Raw genomic sequence first — 17,768 nt, 5'->3', positions numbered from 1 at the left:
GGTTTAATAATGACAAATGTGGATAGGATCTTATGTTTCAAGTTTTGTAATATATAGTCCAAAACAGACAATTATACAGCCTATAATAGACGAAGATATCAGTTGGGGCTTATAAATCATACTCGAGCTCCAAATGACTAAGTTGGAAGCATTAGCAAACTCCAAGAAGGGACAATTCAGAGGCTATAATGGGCTTAGTGCTGCTATTTAAAGTAATGAAGCATTTTCTCTGCTTTCTGGATCCATTTCACCAAACGATTTCCTCAGCAGGTCAGATATAGATTTGCAGAAAAGTGGAAAACATTTTCCAGGAATAACACAACTGATCCCTAAGGAGCAGATGACTTAACTTTTCTGAATAACAAATCTTGGTCTGACATGCCTAGATTCCTCAGAGTGTTGTCGCTGACAACCTCAACTTCTTCCTCACCTTGCCAGACCTTTATACTTCCTATGTCGTGAACAACAGTGTTGAGATGGAGTCACTGTACTAGTTGTGTGACCTTAAGTTCCTTAACTTCTTTGTGCTTTAGTTTCTTTGGCTCCAAAATTGGGATAACAATAGTACCTACTTCCTGGAGTTGTTAATGAGGATAAAGTAAGCATTTAAAAAGGCCTGGGCACATAGTAAGTACTCAATAAACCTCAGCATTATTTTTTTTTAAATTTATTTATTTGACAGAGAGAGACACAGTGAGAGAGGGAACACAACCAGGGGGAGTGGGAGAGGGAGAAGCAGGCTTCCCGCTGAGCAGGGAGCCTGATGCGGGGCTCGATCCCAGGACCCTGGGATCATGACCTGTGCCGAAGGCAGACGCTTAACGACTGAGCCACCCAGGCGCCCCAAACCTCAGCATTATTATTATTCCTGTTATATAACAAAATTTCCCTGGTATCAACAATGGACACTTTACTCACTTTTTCCCCTTATAAGCAAAGCTTTAGTTTAGAATTTCCAAATTTCTTAGATATGAAGAGGAAACAATTTTGTTTCTAACGTCTGACCCTTTAAGTTTTGGTCTTAGAAGAACTAACCAAAGCCATCTCATTGCATATAGTACTTTATATGCTTTCTAAAGCATTTTACATTCATTATTCATTTGGATCTTCTAACAATAAATTTTTATTAGCCCAATCTAACAGAAATGGGACAATAAAGATGAGAGTTATGCTTTGCTTGATGGTTATACTGCTACCAAGTGGCAGAGAGAACTAAATGCCAGGTTTCCGATACCCAAGCCAGTGTTCTTTCAACTATACAAGGTGAGACAGTCTAAGATTTCTTTGGAGCAGTTGAAATCATCCTATTTACATATATTAATTAAAGCCCACACTTTATTCAGATTTTGCTAGTTTTAACCCAATGTCCTTTTTCTGTCCTAGGACACTTCGTTACATTTAGTTGTCACGTCTCTTTACACTCTTTTTGGCTGTGCGAGTTTCCCAGACTCGTCTTTATGGCCTTGACAATTCTGAGGAGTACTTGTCAGTTATTTTGTAAGCTGGCCCTCAAATGGGATTTCTCTGATGTTTTTCTCATGATTAGACTGGGGTTATGGGTTTGGGGGAGGAAGACCACAAAGGTAAAGTACCCTTTCAACACATCATATCAAGGGTACATGCTATTATCGATAGGGTTATCATTGAGGATGTTAATCTTGGTCATTTGGTTGAGCTAGTGTTTGTCAGGTTTTTCCACTGTAAAGTCCCTTTTCTCCCTTGGCACACTCTACTCTACTCTTTGGAAGGAAACTGCTATGCATAACCCACCCTTAAGGAGTGGGAAGTATCTACATATATTATTTGAAATTCTTCTGCATGTCTATTCTTCCAATCTTTGTATTTATTTTTTTAATTATTTATATCAGTAATGACGCATGAATATTTAGTGTTTGGGTTATAATTCAATACTACTTTATTTTGTTGCTGAAACTATTCCAACTTCAGTCACTGGGAGCTCCTTCAGTTGGCTCTTTTGTCCCTTTGACATACTCCCAATCATTGTGTTTTATGGGTTTGTTTTTTGTTTTGGTTTGGTTTGGTTTTTTGGGTTTTTTTTTTTTTTTTGGCACTTTCCTTGTTGCACAAAATGCTCCAAGCTCATCTTGTATATTTACTGCCCCAGTCCTAGAATCAATCATTTCTCCAAGGAGCCCTGGTTCCTTTTATTGGAACTAAGACCTGGGCATTAGGTATGCTCCCATTCTAGTTTTATTTTCCAGCCACGTAACTTCTAATAGAGATTCTTCATTCTGATGTGAACTGGGAACTTTAGCAGAAGAGCTCAGCAGAAGAATACAATCCCCTAATTACTTTTTCTTTCAAAGGATAGTTAAGTCTAAGCAGAAAAAAATACGCAAAATAATTTCCATTATAAACAAAGTAAGAAACCATGAGGCTTGCTGTATTGTAAACCAATACAACATAATTACTACAGAACTGCAGAAGGATCCTAGAATAACAGAGTCATTTGTCGAGGGTCATCAGGGAGAATACTGATAGTATCTTCAGCTTTGCCACATAACAGACACAGCATGGTGTACTCCTAGAATAAGATAAAGTTCATAATTACATTGAGGAATAGGGAGAAAGACACTTCATAACTTACTCTGGTAAAGCTATTCTCTATAAATTGGAACGGATATTCCTTCTGCACATTAGATCCATTTCTTCAACACCTATCAGGGATGTCTTAGGTTTATTCTGTGTATCCTGGAGTCTTTTGTTCATGTAAACTGAATACATGCTGATGCTCTATTTACAATGTACACAAGAATGTCATCTTGGAAATGCATGTTGGACTTAAATGTTATATACATATAAATGTTATAACATGGACTTAAAACACATATTGGGCTAGGGGAACCTGGGTGGCTTGGTCAGTTAAGGGTCCAGCTCTTGATTTCGGCTCAGGTCATGACCTTGGGGTCGTGAGATGGAGCCCCACATCAGGTACAATGCTTGGCGTGGAGCCTGCTTAGGATTCTCTCTCTCCCTCTGCCCCTTCCCACCTTCCTTAAAAAAAAAAAAAAAATCCAAACACATACTGGGCTTGATTAGTGCTGCTATTAATTATTTGAGAGAGGGTGTGCATGTGCACATTAATGGGGGGGTGGGGGGGCAGAGGGAGAGGAAAAATCTTTTTTTTTTTTTTAAGATTCTATTTTATTTATTTGAGAGAGCGAGAGCACAAGAGGGGGTAGGGTTAGAGGGAAAAGCAGACTCCCTGCTGAGCAGGAAGCCCAATGCAGGACTCGATCCTGGGACTCCGAGATCATGATCTGAGCCGAAGGCAGTTGCTTAACAACTGAGCCACCCAGGCGCGCCGGGAGAGGAAAATTTTTTTTTTAATTTTTTATTGTTATGTTAATCACCATACATTACATCATTAGTTTTTGATGTAGTATTCCATGATTCATTGTTTCTGTATAACACCCAGTGCTCCATGCAGAATGTGCCCTCCTTAATACCCATCACCAGGCTAACCCATCCTCCCACCCCCCTCCCCTCTAGAACCCTCAGTTTATTTTTCAGAGTCCATTGTCTCTCATGGTTCATCTCCCCCTCCGATTAGTCCCCCCTTCATTCTTCCCCTCCTGCTATCTTCTTCTTCTTTTTTTTTTTTTAACATATATTATTTGTTTCAGAGGTATAGATCTGTGATTCAACAGTCTTGCACAATTCACAGTGCTCACCATAGCACATACCTTCCCCAATGTCTATCACCCAGCCACCCCATCCCTCCAACCCCTCACCACTCCAGCAACCCTCAGTTTGTTTCCTGAGATTAAGAATTCCTCATATCAGTGAGGTCGTATGATACATCTCTTTCTCTGATTGACTTATTTTGCTCAGCATAACACCCTCCAGTTCCATCCACATCATTGCAAATGGCAAGATCTCTCTCATTCCTTTTGATGGCTGCATAATATTCCACTGTATATACAGAGAGAGGGAAAATCTTAAGCAGGCTCCACACTCAGCATGGAGCCCCATGGGGTGGGGTGGGGTGTGCTCAATCTCACCATCCTGAGATCATGATCTGAGCCAAAACCAAGAGCCAGATGCTCAACTGACAACCGCCCAGGTGCCCCTAATGCTGCTATTTAAAGTAGTGAAGCGGGGCACCTGGGTGGCTCAGTCAATTGAGCATCTGCCTTTGGCTCAGGTCATGATCCCAGGGTCCTGGGATCGAGCCCCACACCGGGCTCCCTGCTCAATAGGGAGCCTGCTTCTCCCTCTCCCACTCCCCCTGCTTGTGCTAGCTCTCTGTCACACACAAATAAATAAAATCTTAATAAAATATGGGGCGCCTGGGTGGCTCAGTTGGTTAAGTGTCTGCTTTCGACTCAGGTCATGATCCCAGGGTCCTGGGGTTGAGCCCCGTGTCGGGCTTCTTGGTCAGTGGGGAGTCTGCTTCTCCCTCTCCCTCTGCCTCTCTCCCTGCTTGTGCTCTCTCTCTGTCAAATAAATAGTTTTTTTAAAAAAATAAAATAAAATAAAGTAGTGAAGCAATTTGAGTGTGGGTCCCTAAGGACAAATTCCTATTCTAGAGTTGCTCCTTTCTAGATTATTTAAGACTACTAAGCAACAGAAATGATTTTTTAAAATGAAAGAAAGATCCCAAACTAAAACAACTATTTTTATCTACTCCAGGAAAATAAACAATTAAGTTAAATCTACTTGTATGTCATGCCTCATATTTAGATAGCTAGCTGTCTGGATTTGATCTATTTCAGGAGTTTATGTTTCTTGGGCTTAACAAATGTCCAGGCTGATAAAAAAAAAAAAAAAAGAAAGAAATCTTGTCATCTGCAATGACATGGATGGACCTAGAGAATATCATGCTAAGTGAAGTCAGTCAAAGAAAGACAAATACCATACGATTTCACTCATATGTGGAATTTAAGAAACAAAGCAAATGAGCAAAGGAAAAGAGAGACACAGACCAAGAAACAGACTCTTAACTACAGAGAAGAAACTGATGGCTACCAGAGGGGAGGTGGGTGGGGGAAAGGGGGATGGGGAAAATAGGGATAGGGGATTAATGAGTGCACTCGTTCTGATGAGCACCGGGTGTTGTATGGAAGGGTTGAGTCACTATCTTGTACACCTGAAACTACTATAACACTGCATGTTAATGATACTGGAATTAAAATTTTTTAAAATGTCCAGGCTGGTGATGGAAGAGATTTTGTTTTAGGGAAAACTCCTATGGCAAAGTCCTGTTTTTACAGTTATCCCCTTCTAGAATATTTAATATGGGTCATAAACTATACACACATATTTCCTTTCAAACTTTTGCTTAAAAACTTTCTTACCTTCTTTAGGAAAACAAACTTAATGCTAAATCTGTTAGTACTTCCACACTTCAAACTGAGATTGTTAGCTGTCTGGGAATTGGTCAGTCAAGGCAGTTTGTGTTTCATGAGTCTGGATAGTCACTAGACAAATGGTCACAGAGATAAACAATGACTATGGTTCAGAGACTCAGAACCCAGACAAGTGCATTTCTGTTTCCTAGAGTGAGTTCAGCCAGGGAGCTTAGTTGTGGCAAGAGAAAGATTGTTTCTTAAAGACCACACTTAATTTCAAGGTCTACTCTACACACACAATAGAGATAAATAGGGGCTAAAGCTCAGAGGACAAATACAGGTCTCATAAATTAAAAAATGAAATAGGGGCGCCTGGGTGACTCAATCAGTTGAGTGTCCAACTCTTGGTTTCGGCTCAGGTCATGGTCTCAGGGTCATGAGATCGAGCCCCACGACAGGGTCTGCACTCAGCAGGGAATCTGCTTGAAGACTCTCCCTCTGCCCCACCCCCCCAAAATAAAGAAATCTTTCTAAAACAATGAAATAAAAATCCACCCTCTAAAAGACCTGTACAAGGTCTTTTACTGCTCTCAAATACTTCTGCTCTCACCTGCCAGACATTACTAGTAGGATGTGAACCTCTCACTGGAAATGAAGAAGAAAACAATAATAAAGTCAAAACGGTATAATGTGTGAAGCTAGACAAACTTCTGAGTTTTCACCCAATCTATCCATCGACAAGTTTTTATTAAGTGCCTAAATGCTCTGCAATGTGCCAGGTGCACTGGCAGACATGAGAGAAGGCAAGGACAAGGTCTGACCTTGCAAAATTTACAGTCTAACTTGAGAGTAAGAAAAAACCTAACACGTGGTATAATCTGGAAAGTTTTTTAAATAAGTAAGACTGATTACACTTGAAATCTTTAATTTATAGTTGGTCTGGAATCCAAATTTCACTGTAGGTCAATTATTTGTAATTCAAAAGCAGTCTCCCATAGAAACAATGCTGTACACAGCAGTTAGGCTTTCCCCAGGAAATTCCAGGGAGTCTTTCAAACTCATACTGTAGAAGTACTGTAGAATCTAACCATAAATCACAGTGTTTCTGTGGGAAAACAAGTCTAGAATTCTAACTTGGAATGTCAGGAACACATCCCCCTGTGCTGCCAGGATCAGGACACCTTTTATCAAAGCTGGCCAAGTTGGGACAGTAAGAATTCCCCCCCAGGGCGCCTGGGTGGCTCAGTCGTTAAGCGTCTGCCTTCGGCTCAGGTCATGATCCCAGGGTCCTGGAATCGAGCCCAGCATCAGGCTCCCTGCTCAGCGGGAAGCCTGCTTCTCCCTCTCCCACTCCCCCTGCTTGTGTTCCCTCTCTCACTGTGTCTCTCTCTGTCAAATAAATAAATAAAATCTTAAAAAAAAAAATTAAAAAAAAAGAATCCCCCCCCCCCCCCCCCCGTCATTCATGGAAAACCTCAAAGGCTCCACCTGGGCAAAGCACGGGGATAGAGATTTGGAAGGAAGGGTGGAGTGTGTGGGATCACCTTTGGGAAGACCAGATCCTCTGCTTTATTCTGAGGGGCCCACGGCCCTTTTCTTCTATTACTACCTATTAATTCTGACCCCAAGTCCTCTCCTTCCCTAGTCCACAGAGGAACAGAAGGCAGTCTCACAGTTCCCCTTTGGTTTCCTGAGGCAAACACATAGTCCTTTCAGTGGCTTTTAGGGTGATATAAAAAATAAAGGATATCTATAATCTTTATAATGTATTTTCTGTTTAAACTCTGTACTTCTATCTCCCCCCCCCCACTTGTGCCATCAGAAAATCTCACTTTAACAATGATATTGTGGTTATTTTTTTTATTTTTTATTTTTTTAAAGATTTTATTTATTTGACAGAGAGAGACACAGCGACAGAGGGAACACAAGCAGGGAGAGCAGAGGGAGAGGGAGAAGCAGGCTTCCCGCGGAGCAGGGAGCCCGATGCGGGGCTCGATCCCAGGACCCTGGGATCATGACCTGAGCCGAAGGCAGATGCTTAACGACTGAGCCACCCAGGTGCCCCGATATTGTGGTTATTTTAAAAACAGAATTCTTATCTTTTAGAGATGTGTACTGAAATATTTACAGAAGTAGTGAGTGATATATTTGGGATTTGACTCAAAACAATCCTGTAGGGAGATGTGGGAATGGTGAGATACAAAATAAAGCAAACTGAAGCTGGGTGGTGGAGGTTAAAACAGTGTTCTGCCTACTTTTGCCCATAAGACATTTAAAACAAAACATTACCAATGTGGGAAATCCCACCTTGAACCTGAACTACTGCTAAAGTGAAACAGGTGCTGGGGTAGGGTGGGGACGAGGAAGTAGGCTGTCCAAGCTGAGAACAAAGAGCTCTTGTGTCCCTCAGGTTGAGAAGGAAGTTCCCAAGCGGCTATTCACATGAGTCAGGGGCCACTGTAGGTACAAGAATGGGCTGGACTATTAAGAGCAAGGAGGAGGGGTGCCTGGGTGGCTCAGTCGTTAAGCGTCTGCCTTCGGCTCAGGTCATGATCCCAGGGTCCTGGGATCAAGCCCCACATCGGGCTCTCTGCTCCGCAGGAAGCCTGCTTCTCCCTCTCCCACTCCCCCTGCTTGTGTTCCCTCTCTAGCTATATCTCTCTGTCAAATAAATATAATCTTTAAAAAAGGGGGGGGCAAGGAGGAGATAGAATTTAAGTTCTGCTTCAAAGAGGTAAGATTTAGTTGACTTGAAGGTAGAGAAAGGAACTAGTCAAGTCAGGGAAAAAGCACGAATAAGGACAGTGATAGGGAAAAAGCAAGCATATCCTATAGGGAGTAGCGAGAGTGGCAGTATGATATATTTGAGCAAGATTAATTTGACGGCAGTGAGTAGAACTAGAGTTTGGGGGCTGCTGCAGTAATTTAGGTTTGAGTGGGTATGGTCCTTGCCATGAGGTGTGGCAGCAAGGCCAAAAAAGGCAAGAGAAACAAAGGAAGAAAGGAGGGCAGGCAGAGTGTTAGTGTTAAAGAAGTACACTTGGGAGACCGCTGATAGGTTTCAAGTGAGCCTGAGTGTGTGTGTGCTCACTATTTGAGAAAGTAAAGAGAAGGCTCCAGACCAGAGACCAAAGCTCAGGGGAAAATCAGTTAGGGAACAATAGTAAAGGAAACCAGGGAGAAGGCAAAAGAGGACTCAAAATGACTTAAAAAGAAAGAAAAAAGGCTGGCACTATGGACCTCAAGGGAAGAAATCCTTCAAAAACCACAATGGTTGACACAACCAGACCCAGGAGAGATGTTAAAAGAGCTAAGAACTGAGGCAAGGTCATAGCATTCGGTTACATTATAGGAGACCTCTGAGAGAATAGTTTTAGTAAAGTGAAAATGAAAAGCAGTTTGCAGGTGGTTAAGAGCAGCACAGGGAAATGAGGAGAACAGGGTAAAGACCTATTCAAGTAAAGAAGCAAAAGGAAGGACAGAGATGATTAGAAGATGAATCACAGAGGTAACTGAGTGAAATGAAAGGATTTTTAACTTATTTTTTAACAAAAGAAGACTCGAGTATATTTACTGTAAGAAATATTTTAAATCCCAGGAAGACAAAGATGCTGGGTAGAGAGGAGATTGGTGAGGAAATACAGAAAGGGTAGCCTTAGAGAGGAAGGAATAAAAATCTTCCTCTCTGCTGGGACGGAGAGAAGAGTCTGAGGTTGGACAATGCTATGTGTGGTGAGCCAAAGAGACTAGTGGGAAAGAAGAGAAAGGTAAGGTGGCCAGCCCCATGATAACCCCGCAATGAGCAGGTCAGATATTACACTGTAGCTAAAATGAGCTATGGAAAGGCCAAAGCAGTGGTCTAAAGCATCACTTCCAGGAAATGAATCTGACGGAGGGATATAGAATACAGGTGGAGGGAAGCAGATGTTGAGAGAGAAGATGAAGCGTAGAGCCCGGTTTAAGAGTTGGGTTTTTTTCCAAGAGAATTTCACTGACTAGGCATCGTGAATACAAGCCATCCTCCTTTATCACCTTCTTCCTACCCGAGAGTCATTTCTGGGGCAGCTGTGAAAATGGGTGTGTTCAGTCATAAAGGAAAACCAGCTAGACTTGGCTCACCCAGCAGTAAGAGACAATGGCTTCATTACAGCAACCTTAGTACCCATTTAGGGCTCTGAAAAACTCATGGCGGCTTCAGGAGCTTCTGCAAAATGGCTCTAAGCCCCCCTTTCCTCTCATGGAAGGACAGAGTTGCTCCTTTAAGTCCATGATATGCTCCTTCCCCTATTTGGCCACTACTCATTCACTGAGATCTTGATTTTTGCCCTAAGTTACACATTACAAACATTTTTCGAGGCATAATTTTTGGATGCTAAGATGTGGTCAAGATGTTGTACAGATTAACCACAACATATCAGACCAGATTCTGACAGGTGAATAAGTGCTTTCTTCTACACTAAAATATGAATGAATGAGAGCGGTTACACTGTAAGATCCTGTTATGGAAGATTATTATTTTTTTCTCATTAAAATCCTACCCAAATTTGAAGGACTTAAAAAAATTCCCCTGTTAAAAGTTCTAACATGATATTTATATCCTATAGATGAATACACAGTTCACTCTAAGTAAGTAACTCAATCTGAAAGCTTGAAAATGGAGGCAGTAAGGGACAGACACAGGTTCCAGTGTGTCCTTATGGTTTCCAGTTTACCCTTGGCTCTGCCCCACTGTCCAGCTTTTCTTCCCGACCATCAGATCTGTGAATCTTCAACAACTCAGGCATATAGTAGCCTTCTGTACAATTCTTCATGTGCTCTCACGATTGTACAAGGCCTCATCCTTATAATACTCTCTACCCTTATGGTGGTCCAGCTTCTTTCCTCCAACCTTGACACATCCATCCTGTCATTTTACTTAATGAATTATATTAAAATGTCTTACCACAACTGAGACTACAGAGTAGCTCGAGTCTACATGTCTACAGGGGAGACAAAGATAACCTCCTTAATCAGAATTTCCATGCTCAGCAAGTATGGGGGCAGTGGGCAGGCCAACACTTATAAAACCAACAACTGTGCAATTACATAACTGGACAGGGAGAAAACAGGCACAACTGTAACCTCATAAGAACCCACAATGTGCTGTTCTTCATAAACAAACAGGACAGGCCTGAGATATCATTTGTAAGGCATGCATCTTGACTTGTGACTCTTATGGAGACAGGTTTGAACAGATATACTCACGTCTAAAGTGTCTCTCTTAACGTACACAAGTAGAAGAGAAGGATGGTCTCCTTTAATATTTACTAGTACTTCATTTATTAAAACTATATGTAGACTTGAGAACGTATTTTTATTATTCCCCCTCCCCCACAATAACATACCACATTTATACATTTACCTGAAATTCATCCATGATACTGAATGTGTACTCATGCCTGGCTATTACGTGATGACAATTCTTACACAGATCTGCCGAAACACAGAGAGGCTTAAATTATTAAGTCTTGGAAGGTGTCTTAAGACAGTAAAATTTCTATTTTCAGCATGGTATTGCTTTAAAAGAATCTTAACTGATATATTTAACACAGCAGCGGGAAACCCATTATAATATCTACCTTGATAAGAAATCCAAAATCCATCACATAGCAACGCTACATAATGAAGGGCCTCAACTCAGAGATTTAACAGGCATATATTAATTCTCATTCTCAGGACTTCTAGAAACTGTGCTACTAAAAACAATTATAAATAAAAAGCCAATGCTAGACATTAAAGTGAATTTAATAGTAACAAAACACTATAGTAAAAACATATAATAACTATGATTTATTGAGTGCTTACTGTGTGCCAGATACGCTTTTAAATACTTTTTATCTGTTTACTTAATCTTCTCAAAACCCAAAGAGGTAGATACTATTGTTACCACCTTTTTAAGGTGAAGAAACAAAGCCACACACCTTTAAGTAATTAGCAAAACTACTGAGGTAGGAAGTGTTGGAAAAAGAATTCAAACCCATGCATTCTGGCTCCAGAGCTCTTGCTCTTAACCGCTATGTCCTACTACCTCTTTAAAATAGAGTTTAAAGGGTTATGCTTCAAATAAAGAAAAAGGATTATTCTACTTTAGAACATTTTCAATAGTCTGACTCAATTCTAAAGGCTTAGTATCTTTCATATTCCTTTTTAAAAATATCATTATTTGCACATTTATTCCTCATATTTCAGAACATACCAACACACTCAAACCAGGAGACAGGCAAAAAGGGGATGTGAACAGTTTAATTTCTTGTCACCATACCTGGGGACTAAAATGTACATATACTTAATTTACTCATAGAAATTCTTAGAGTGCCAACCTCAGAACTGATTCATTTTTATTATACATAGTTTATTTGGTTCCCCAGTACTGAGGATGAGGAGCAGCAAATGAAGGTAGCGCAGCAAAAGAAACAACAGACGGATGACGAGATAGGAGACAAAAAAGGTTATGAGAGCAGAAACAAGACTAAATAAACCGTAACATCCCAGGGTCATTTAGTATGGCAGCAAACAGCCCTAAACACTTCAGGAGCTGTTGGAGCACATCACCGTATTAGACTATAGTAAAAAAAGAAAACTAACACGAACGATCCTAAGGTTAAAAAAAAAAAAAGTGTCTCTTGTTTCAGAAGGCATAAAGACTTTTAAAATAAACAAACAAAAAATGGTACCTGAATCATTAGCTTCAGTTATCTACAAAAGTCACTTACGCAGTCTGATGATGCTAGCATCATCTTTATTTTCCTCTTAAAAACCAAACTAGCAACTCTGTTGCAATACAATATTGAAACAGGCCTTATAAAACACAACATATCAGTGGGTACAAACTATTAGCTTTCAAAAGCTGGTATCTGCTCCCAGACTTGCACGAAAATAAAAAGTCTACTTACGATCATAGGTAACTATTTCTTCTCCATCTTCCTCTTTCAAAGATTTGTTTGTGATCAGCATAAAATCCCGCTTACTGCACACTGCACAGCCTGTAAAGTTCAGCAAGAAAGATCCATTCTCCAGGCAGATGTTACCCTAAAATATTAAAAATAGGAATTTAATTTTCTTCTATTTCAAAACCCTTAGTGAAAATAATTAATAGACTAAAATTTTCTAAAGGCAAAAAAACATGGCCAGAATTTACTTGCTTGAAGTCTGTACCAAGTAATTTTTGAAATTACTAGCTTTCCTCTAGAAGGCTATTTATGGCAAATAAAACTGAAGCAGTGTTAAGCTGTAAGTCTCTGAGGACTGCAACTGTGTTTGAGAGGACTAAATGCAAGTGGATATTTAGAAACTTAATGAAGCTTTAATAATATAAAATGTGAAAAGGAAAAATTAGAAAAATCTAATAGCCAACAATATTAAATGAGGCACAGCACAAAACTAGAATTAAAATTCAATCAAAATGGAAATACTGAACTACTGATAAAAATGATCTTTTACAATGTGATGCTCAGTTGATTGTTGAAATAGCATTTTCTGATGCCTTAAAAAATAACACAAAATAAGCAAACAAGAATAAACTCTCATCTCTACAGATGCCAGTCCTCAAGGGTATGTGTGATTCAGGCAGAGAAGATAAGCTCTGCAATTCATCAGACTGACACCATGGCATTCAAAAGAGAAAGGGATTTGCTTCATCACTAAGAAACCGTAAACAACTTATGCTCCTAGCTCAAGGGAGGTCTTTGCAAAGGCTTACTAATAATTGTTCAGAAAACCATTTTATAAATAATCTAATTCAACCTCATGTCTGACCAATACATAGAGTATTTTTAACAGTTGATGTGACTAAAAACCAATCAAATCAACATTTCTCCAATGCAGCTATGTGCCTGATACTGTGCAAAAGCACTGTGAAGGATTAGAGGATGAGTCACCTCTTTCCTCCTCCGAGGAGCTTATGAACTATCAGGAAGACCAGCTTTAAGTGATGCCACAGTGAAGTCTTCCTGGATTCCCAGCACCACAGTTAACCTCTCCCTTTTGAGTGGCTCCTTGATGCTATATATGAAGGAAGAGATTAACTCTGTAGGGGCGGGGGTGGGTGGAAGTGAAGAAATCAATCTAACTATATAGTTGGGAGATACTAAATCACAAGCACATCAACTTAACTACTGAAGGGGAAAAAAGGCCTTGGGGTTAAAGTATAAATTTCCAGCTACTAAGAACAGGTGCTTTGCTTTGATTTTCTTAAAAATAAACATCACTGAAGTGTAGCTCCTATATAATAAAATCCACACACTGTAAGGGTATAGGTGAATGACTTTTTTTTAGATATATATATATCAATGTAACCACTATCCCAACCTAGATATAAAAATTTGTCTTCCTAGGAGATCCTTCAGGCTTTGCAGTCTATCTCCAACCCCTATCTCACCTTAGGCACCCCTTGATCCGACTCCTATAAAATTTTATATAAATAGAACCATGTAGTATACTCTTCTGCATCCAGTTTCTTTTGTTCTGTCCATATTAATCATCTATGTTGTTGTACTGGTAGCTCATTGCTTTTCATTGGCGAACAGCATGAATTCAGGTTGATAGACTTTTGGGTCGTTTTCAGCTTGGGGCCATTATGAATAAAGCAGCTACGAAGATTCAGTAAGTCTTGTGTAAACATATACCTTTTTCTTCAGTAAAAACCTAGAAATGGAACTGCTGAATCAGATGGTAAAAATATGGTACATACAAACTTTGTAACTGCTCATTAGTTTTCCATTTTCTAGTCCACCAGCACTGTGTGAGTTCCAGTTGCTCCACATCCTCACCCACCTGAGGTACCGTGTCTTTTCTTATTTTAGCTATCTTAATCACGTGGTATCTCACAGTAGTTTTTAATTTGTATTTCCCTCATGACTAATAACGTTAAGCATCTTTTCATGGTGCCTACACGTGTACCTTCTTTTGTGGAGTGTCTAGTCAAGTCTTTTGCCCATTTTTTGAAACTTAGGTTGTTTATCTTATCTAGTTGTAAGAGTCATTGAGTTGGAAGAGTTCTTTATATATCTTAGATACAAATCCTCCGTCAGATTTGTATTACAAATATCTTCTCCCTATTATCGGTGTGCCATTTTTTAAATAATGTCTTCTGAAGAGCAGATAGTTTTGATTCTTGTTAAGTCCGATTCATCAAACTTTTTCTTCCACTATTTGTGTCTGTCTTCTAAGACTAGTATTCCTCATCTGTGAAAAATATCTACCACAAATCTCCAGAAAATTTTATGAAACCAAAGGTAATTATTTATTACCTACTCATTCCGCACTTAGAACTTCTTGATATGCTAATCCATTATTTTTCTGACAATTTTTTGGATGAGTATACTATACCTGCTACCATCATCTCACTGTCCTTTCCTTTGCTAAGCTCAAAGTGGCTTCTGTTCTTACTGCCCTCAGAAATATCACACGACTTCGAAAACTCCCAGAGTTGGAAGGACCTTTCAGATTTCAAATGATCAGTCTCTATTGAACAACGGGAAGAGAGTTCAATTTCTCCAAGGGTTGCCCATTCTGCTTTTGAAAATCTGTTAGAAAGTTCTTTGTTCTGATTCAAAGCCCACAACCCAATAACATCCACCCACTAATGATTTCTAAATCTGCCTTCTGAAATTCCAGAATGACAGCCCTTTAATTATTTTAGAACAGAATAAAGTCAGAAAGAAGTGCCAATGAAAGGCACTTTTCTGGTTTCCCAATCACCTCAATCCTTTTCTCTCTAACTCATCTGTTTGAATTTCACACCTAAACTGCAATCTTGTATTTTCACTTGACTCCTTGGATGTTACATTCTCAATCTTGGATGAAACATGATAAAAACAATCTGACCATGTGCACCCCAATCTTCGTTCTCTCTCCCATATGCCTCCAATTTCTGTAATACTTCCAATTTCCCAATTGCCTAGATTTTTTTTTTTTTAATCTTTTCCTTTAAGATTTTTATTTATTTATTTGACAGAGACAGAGAGAGACACAGCGAGAGAGGGAACACAAGCAGGGGCAGTGGGAGAGGGAGAAGCAGGCTTCCCGCTAAGCAGGGAGCCCGATGCGGGGCTCTATCCCAGGACCCTGGGATCATGACCCGAGCCGAAGGCAGACACTTAACGACTGAGCCACCCAGGCGCCCCCCCAATTGCCTAGATTGAAAACCCTAAGGTCATCTATAGCTCCTCCCTCCATTAAATTGGCTGAGTTCTAGTAATTCTTTCCTTGAGATGAGGTCTTCATTATCTCATGCCTACACTACTGTTGCCATGGCTCCCCAAATACCCTAGGGCTCTCCCTTTTACATTTCCCCCCTACCATAACCTAAATATACAGTCATAAGAGTCATTCTCCTAAATAACAGATTTCAGAATTATTTCCCTATTTGATTTTCTTGATGGATGCCCAATGCCTGAAGTGTAGAATCTAAACTTAATACAACTTTTTAAGTCTTTTGATTAGCTCAATTCTTAAGAATCCAACCTAATCCCTTTAATACTCTTCACTACAAACACCTCCCTCGTGTGGTCTCTGGAAAGTGCAGTGTTCATTACTGGATTCATAAAAATTTTCTACACTTTTAAAAAAGTATGAAATAGAACACAATAAAGTATATGAAACATAAATATACAGTATAATGCCTCTACCTACTAGATGTCAGTCGTACCCCCAGGGTGACAACTAAAAATGTCTACAGATAGTGCCAAGTGTCCCTTGGGAGGCAAAATCTCACCTAGTTGAGAACCACTGCTCTAATTAATTCACTTTCATTATTTATTCATGGTGTTCCATTCTGTGACGGTATCACACTTTTCCAGTGTACAACTACAAAAATCGCTGTTCTGAGTATTCTTATACAAGTCTCCAGGAACATATGTAATGCATTTATTTCTCTAGAATGGGAACTGCTGGGTCATTCAGTATGCATATCTTCATTTGATAATGCTAATCCTTTTTCCAAGGAGGTTGTACCATGAGTGTTCTTGTTATATATCCTTCCCCAAAGACTACTTATTACTCAAGATATTAAGAGACAGAAACAACTATAGATTTTCTACCTTCCAATCATTACAAGAATTCTTGTTCTTGTTATATTCCCCAAGCCTCTGGCTCCTCCTTTCCTTCTTTTCTACCCTAGTCACAGCGAGCCTTCAAGTCCCAAATGAAGTTCACCTTCCTTTTGGGAGAACAGCGCTATTTCTCTCCCCTTTCTCAGAATTCGAACAGAATTTATGAACTGTACTACTCATTTTTTGTTAATCACATACTCCGCAGGAGGCAATGAAAGCTGCCTATTTCTTCTTTGGTATCCTTTTCTGGCCTAGCAAAGTAATCTAGCTACACACATGAATGTCCAATAAGTATACCTTGAATGAATGAGAGTAAACAAGCTTCGGCAACCTCCCGAGCTTGAGAGGAGCCGAGATTTTTCAAAAAGTAACTGCCAGGAAACCTGAATTCTGGCCTTGGCTCTCCTGTTAAGAGAATGTGAACTTGGGCAAGTGATTTCCCCTCTCTGGGCATTAGTTTCATCTGCAAAACTGGGTTATAACATATGGCCTCAGAGATCCCTTCCAGCGCTAGAATTCAGTAAGAATTTCACCAAATCAAGCTTGAGAATGAGACGGGGGGGGGGGGGGGGGGGGGCGGGGGGCGTGTCCCTTTGTCGTCGGACTGGATTGGTGGTGGTGGTGGGGTTTCCTTTGTTGTCCCCCCGGAGCTCAAGAGAAGCGGGGTGACGGCTGATGTCAGCCGCCAGGGCGGGGACCGGCGGAACGGACGGCCACAGGCCGCCCCCGCCCTCAAGTGCCTGAATACAGCTACGGGGTCACTGGAATGGGCAGAGCGGCTGGGTCGGCCCGCGGCCGGCCTCTCAGGGTAGGCCAGCCGAGGGCTACGAGAAGCCCCAGGGGCTGGCCCCGGGCCAAGGGAGCGAGAAGTTCTCGGCGCCCACTCGCTCACCCGGTTGGGATACTCCTTCTCCACACAGCCCCCACACATCCCGACGCCGTTCCCGAGGACGATCCTCCAGTGCTTCCGGGAAGACGAAACCTCGCGATAGCAAAGGGAAGGTTGCCGCATGCGCCCGAAGTACTCGACCCTGGAGTATTTGCTCTCGGGAACCAACGCGAAGTCTCCACCCCTTAGCCATTGTTGTTAGGGCAGGGCCTGGTCTCCTAGGCAACAGCGCCAGGGCGCGGAGTGGGACATCGGAAACCTACGCAGGAAGAAGGCGGGACCGTGGACCCTGTGGCGGGAATGCGAAAGGGAGCTCCCAGTGAGCAGAGTTCTTATAGGCGCCCTCCTGAGTCTAGGCTGACAGGCGAGTCACAACACACACGAAAGGGAATGGTTTCGCGCTGCCTCAGCTTACCCCGTACATAAAGCTGAAATTATAATAATTTATATACCTTTCCATATCAGTGAGAGTGA

General features: G+C 40.9%; 1 protein-coding gene across 1 annotated transcript; it reads right to left on the bottom strand.

The window, feature by feature from the left end:
- Positions 1 to 2,006: 2,006 nt before the first annotated feature.
- CHURC1 (churchill domain containing 1) lies at positions 2,007 to 17,424 on the bottom strand. The gene is made up of 4 exons (XM_032405316.1): positions 17,298 to 17,424; positions 12,248 to 12,383; positions 10,717 to 10,787; positions 2,007 to 2,545 (listed from the first exon to the last, which is right to left on the bottom strand). Exons 1-4 carry the CDS (start codon positions 17,415 to 17,417, stop codon positions 2,453 to 2,455), a joined length of 420 nt encoding a protein of 139 aa, XP_032261207.1. The 5' UTR covers positions 17,418 to 17,424; the 3' UTR covers positions 2,007 to 2,452.
- Between the last annotated feature and the right edge of the window lie 344 nt (positions 17,425 to 17,768).

The sequence above is a fragment of the Phoca vitulina genome, unplaced genomic scaffold (genome assembly GCF_004348235.1).
Source record: "Phoca vitulina isolate PV1807 unplaced genomic scaffold, GSC_HSeal_1.0 scaffold7, whole genome shotgun sequence".
Lineage (NCBI taxonomy): Eukaryota > Metazoa > Chordata > Mammalia > Carnivora > Phocidae > Phoca > Phoca vitulina.
Note: the sequence above shows the minus strand (reverse complement) of the source record. Positions and strands in the feature narration are given on the sequence as shown.

Coding starts and splice junctions, on each gene's coding strand:
- CHURC1 (XM_032405316.1), bottom strand. CDS start 17,417: ATGCGGCAACCTTCCCTTTGCTATCGCGAGGTTTCGTCTTCCCGGAAG. Junction 10,788..12,247: donor AGAAATAGTTACCTATGATC/GTAAGTAGACTT, acceptor GTGTTTCGGCAG/ATCTGTGTAAGAATTGTCAT. Junction 2,546..10,716: donor GTATCATGGATGAATTTCAG/GTAAATGTATAA, acceptor ATCTTATTCTAG/GAGTACACCATGCTGTGTCT.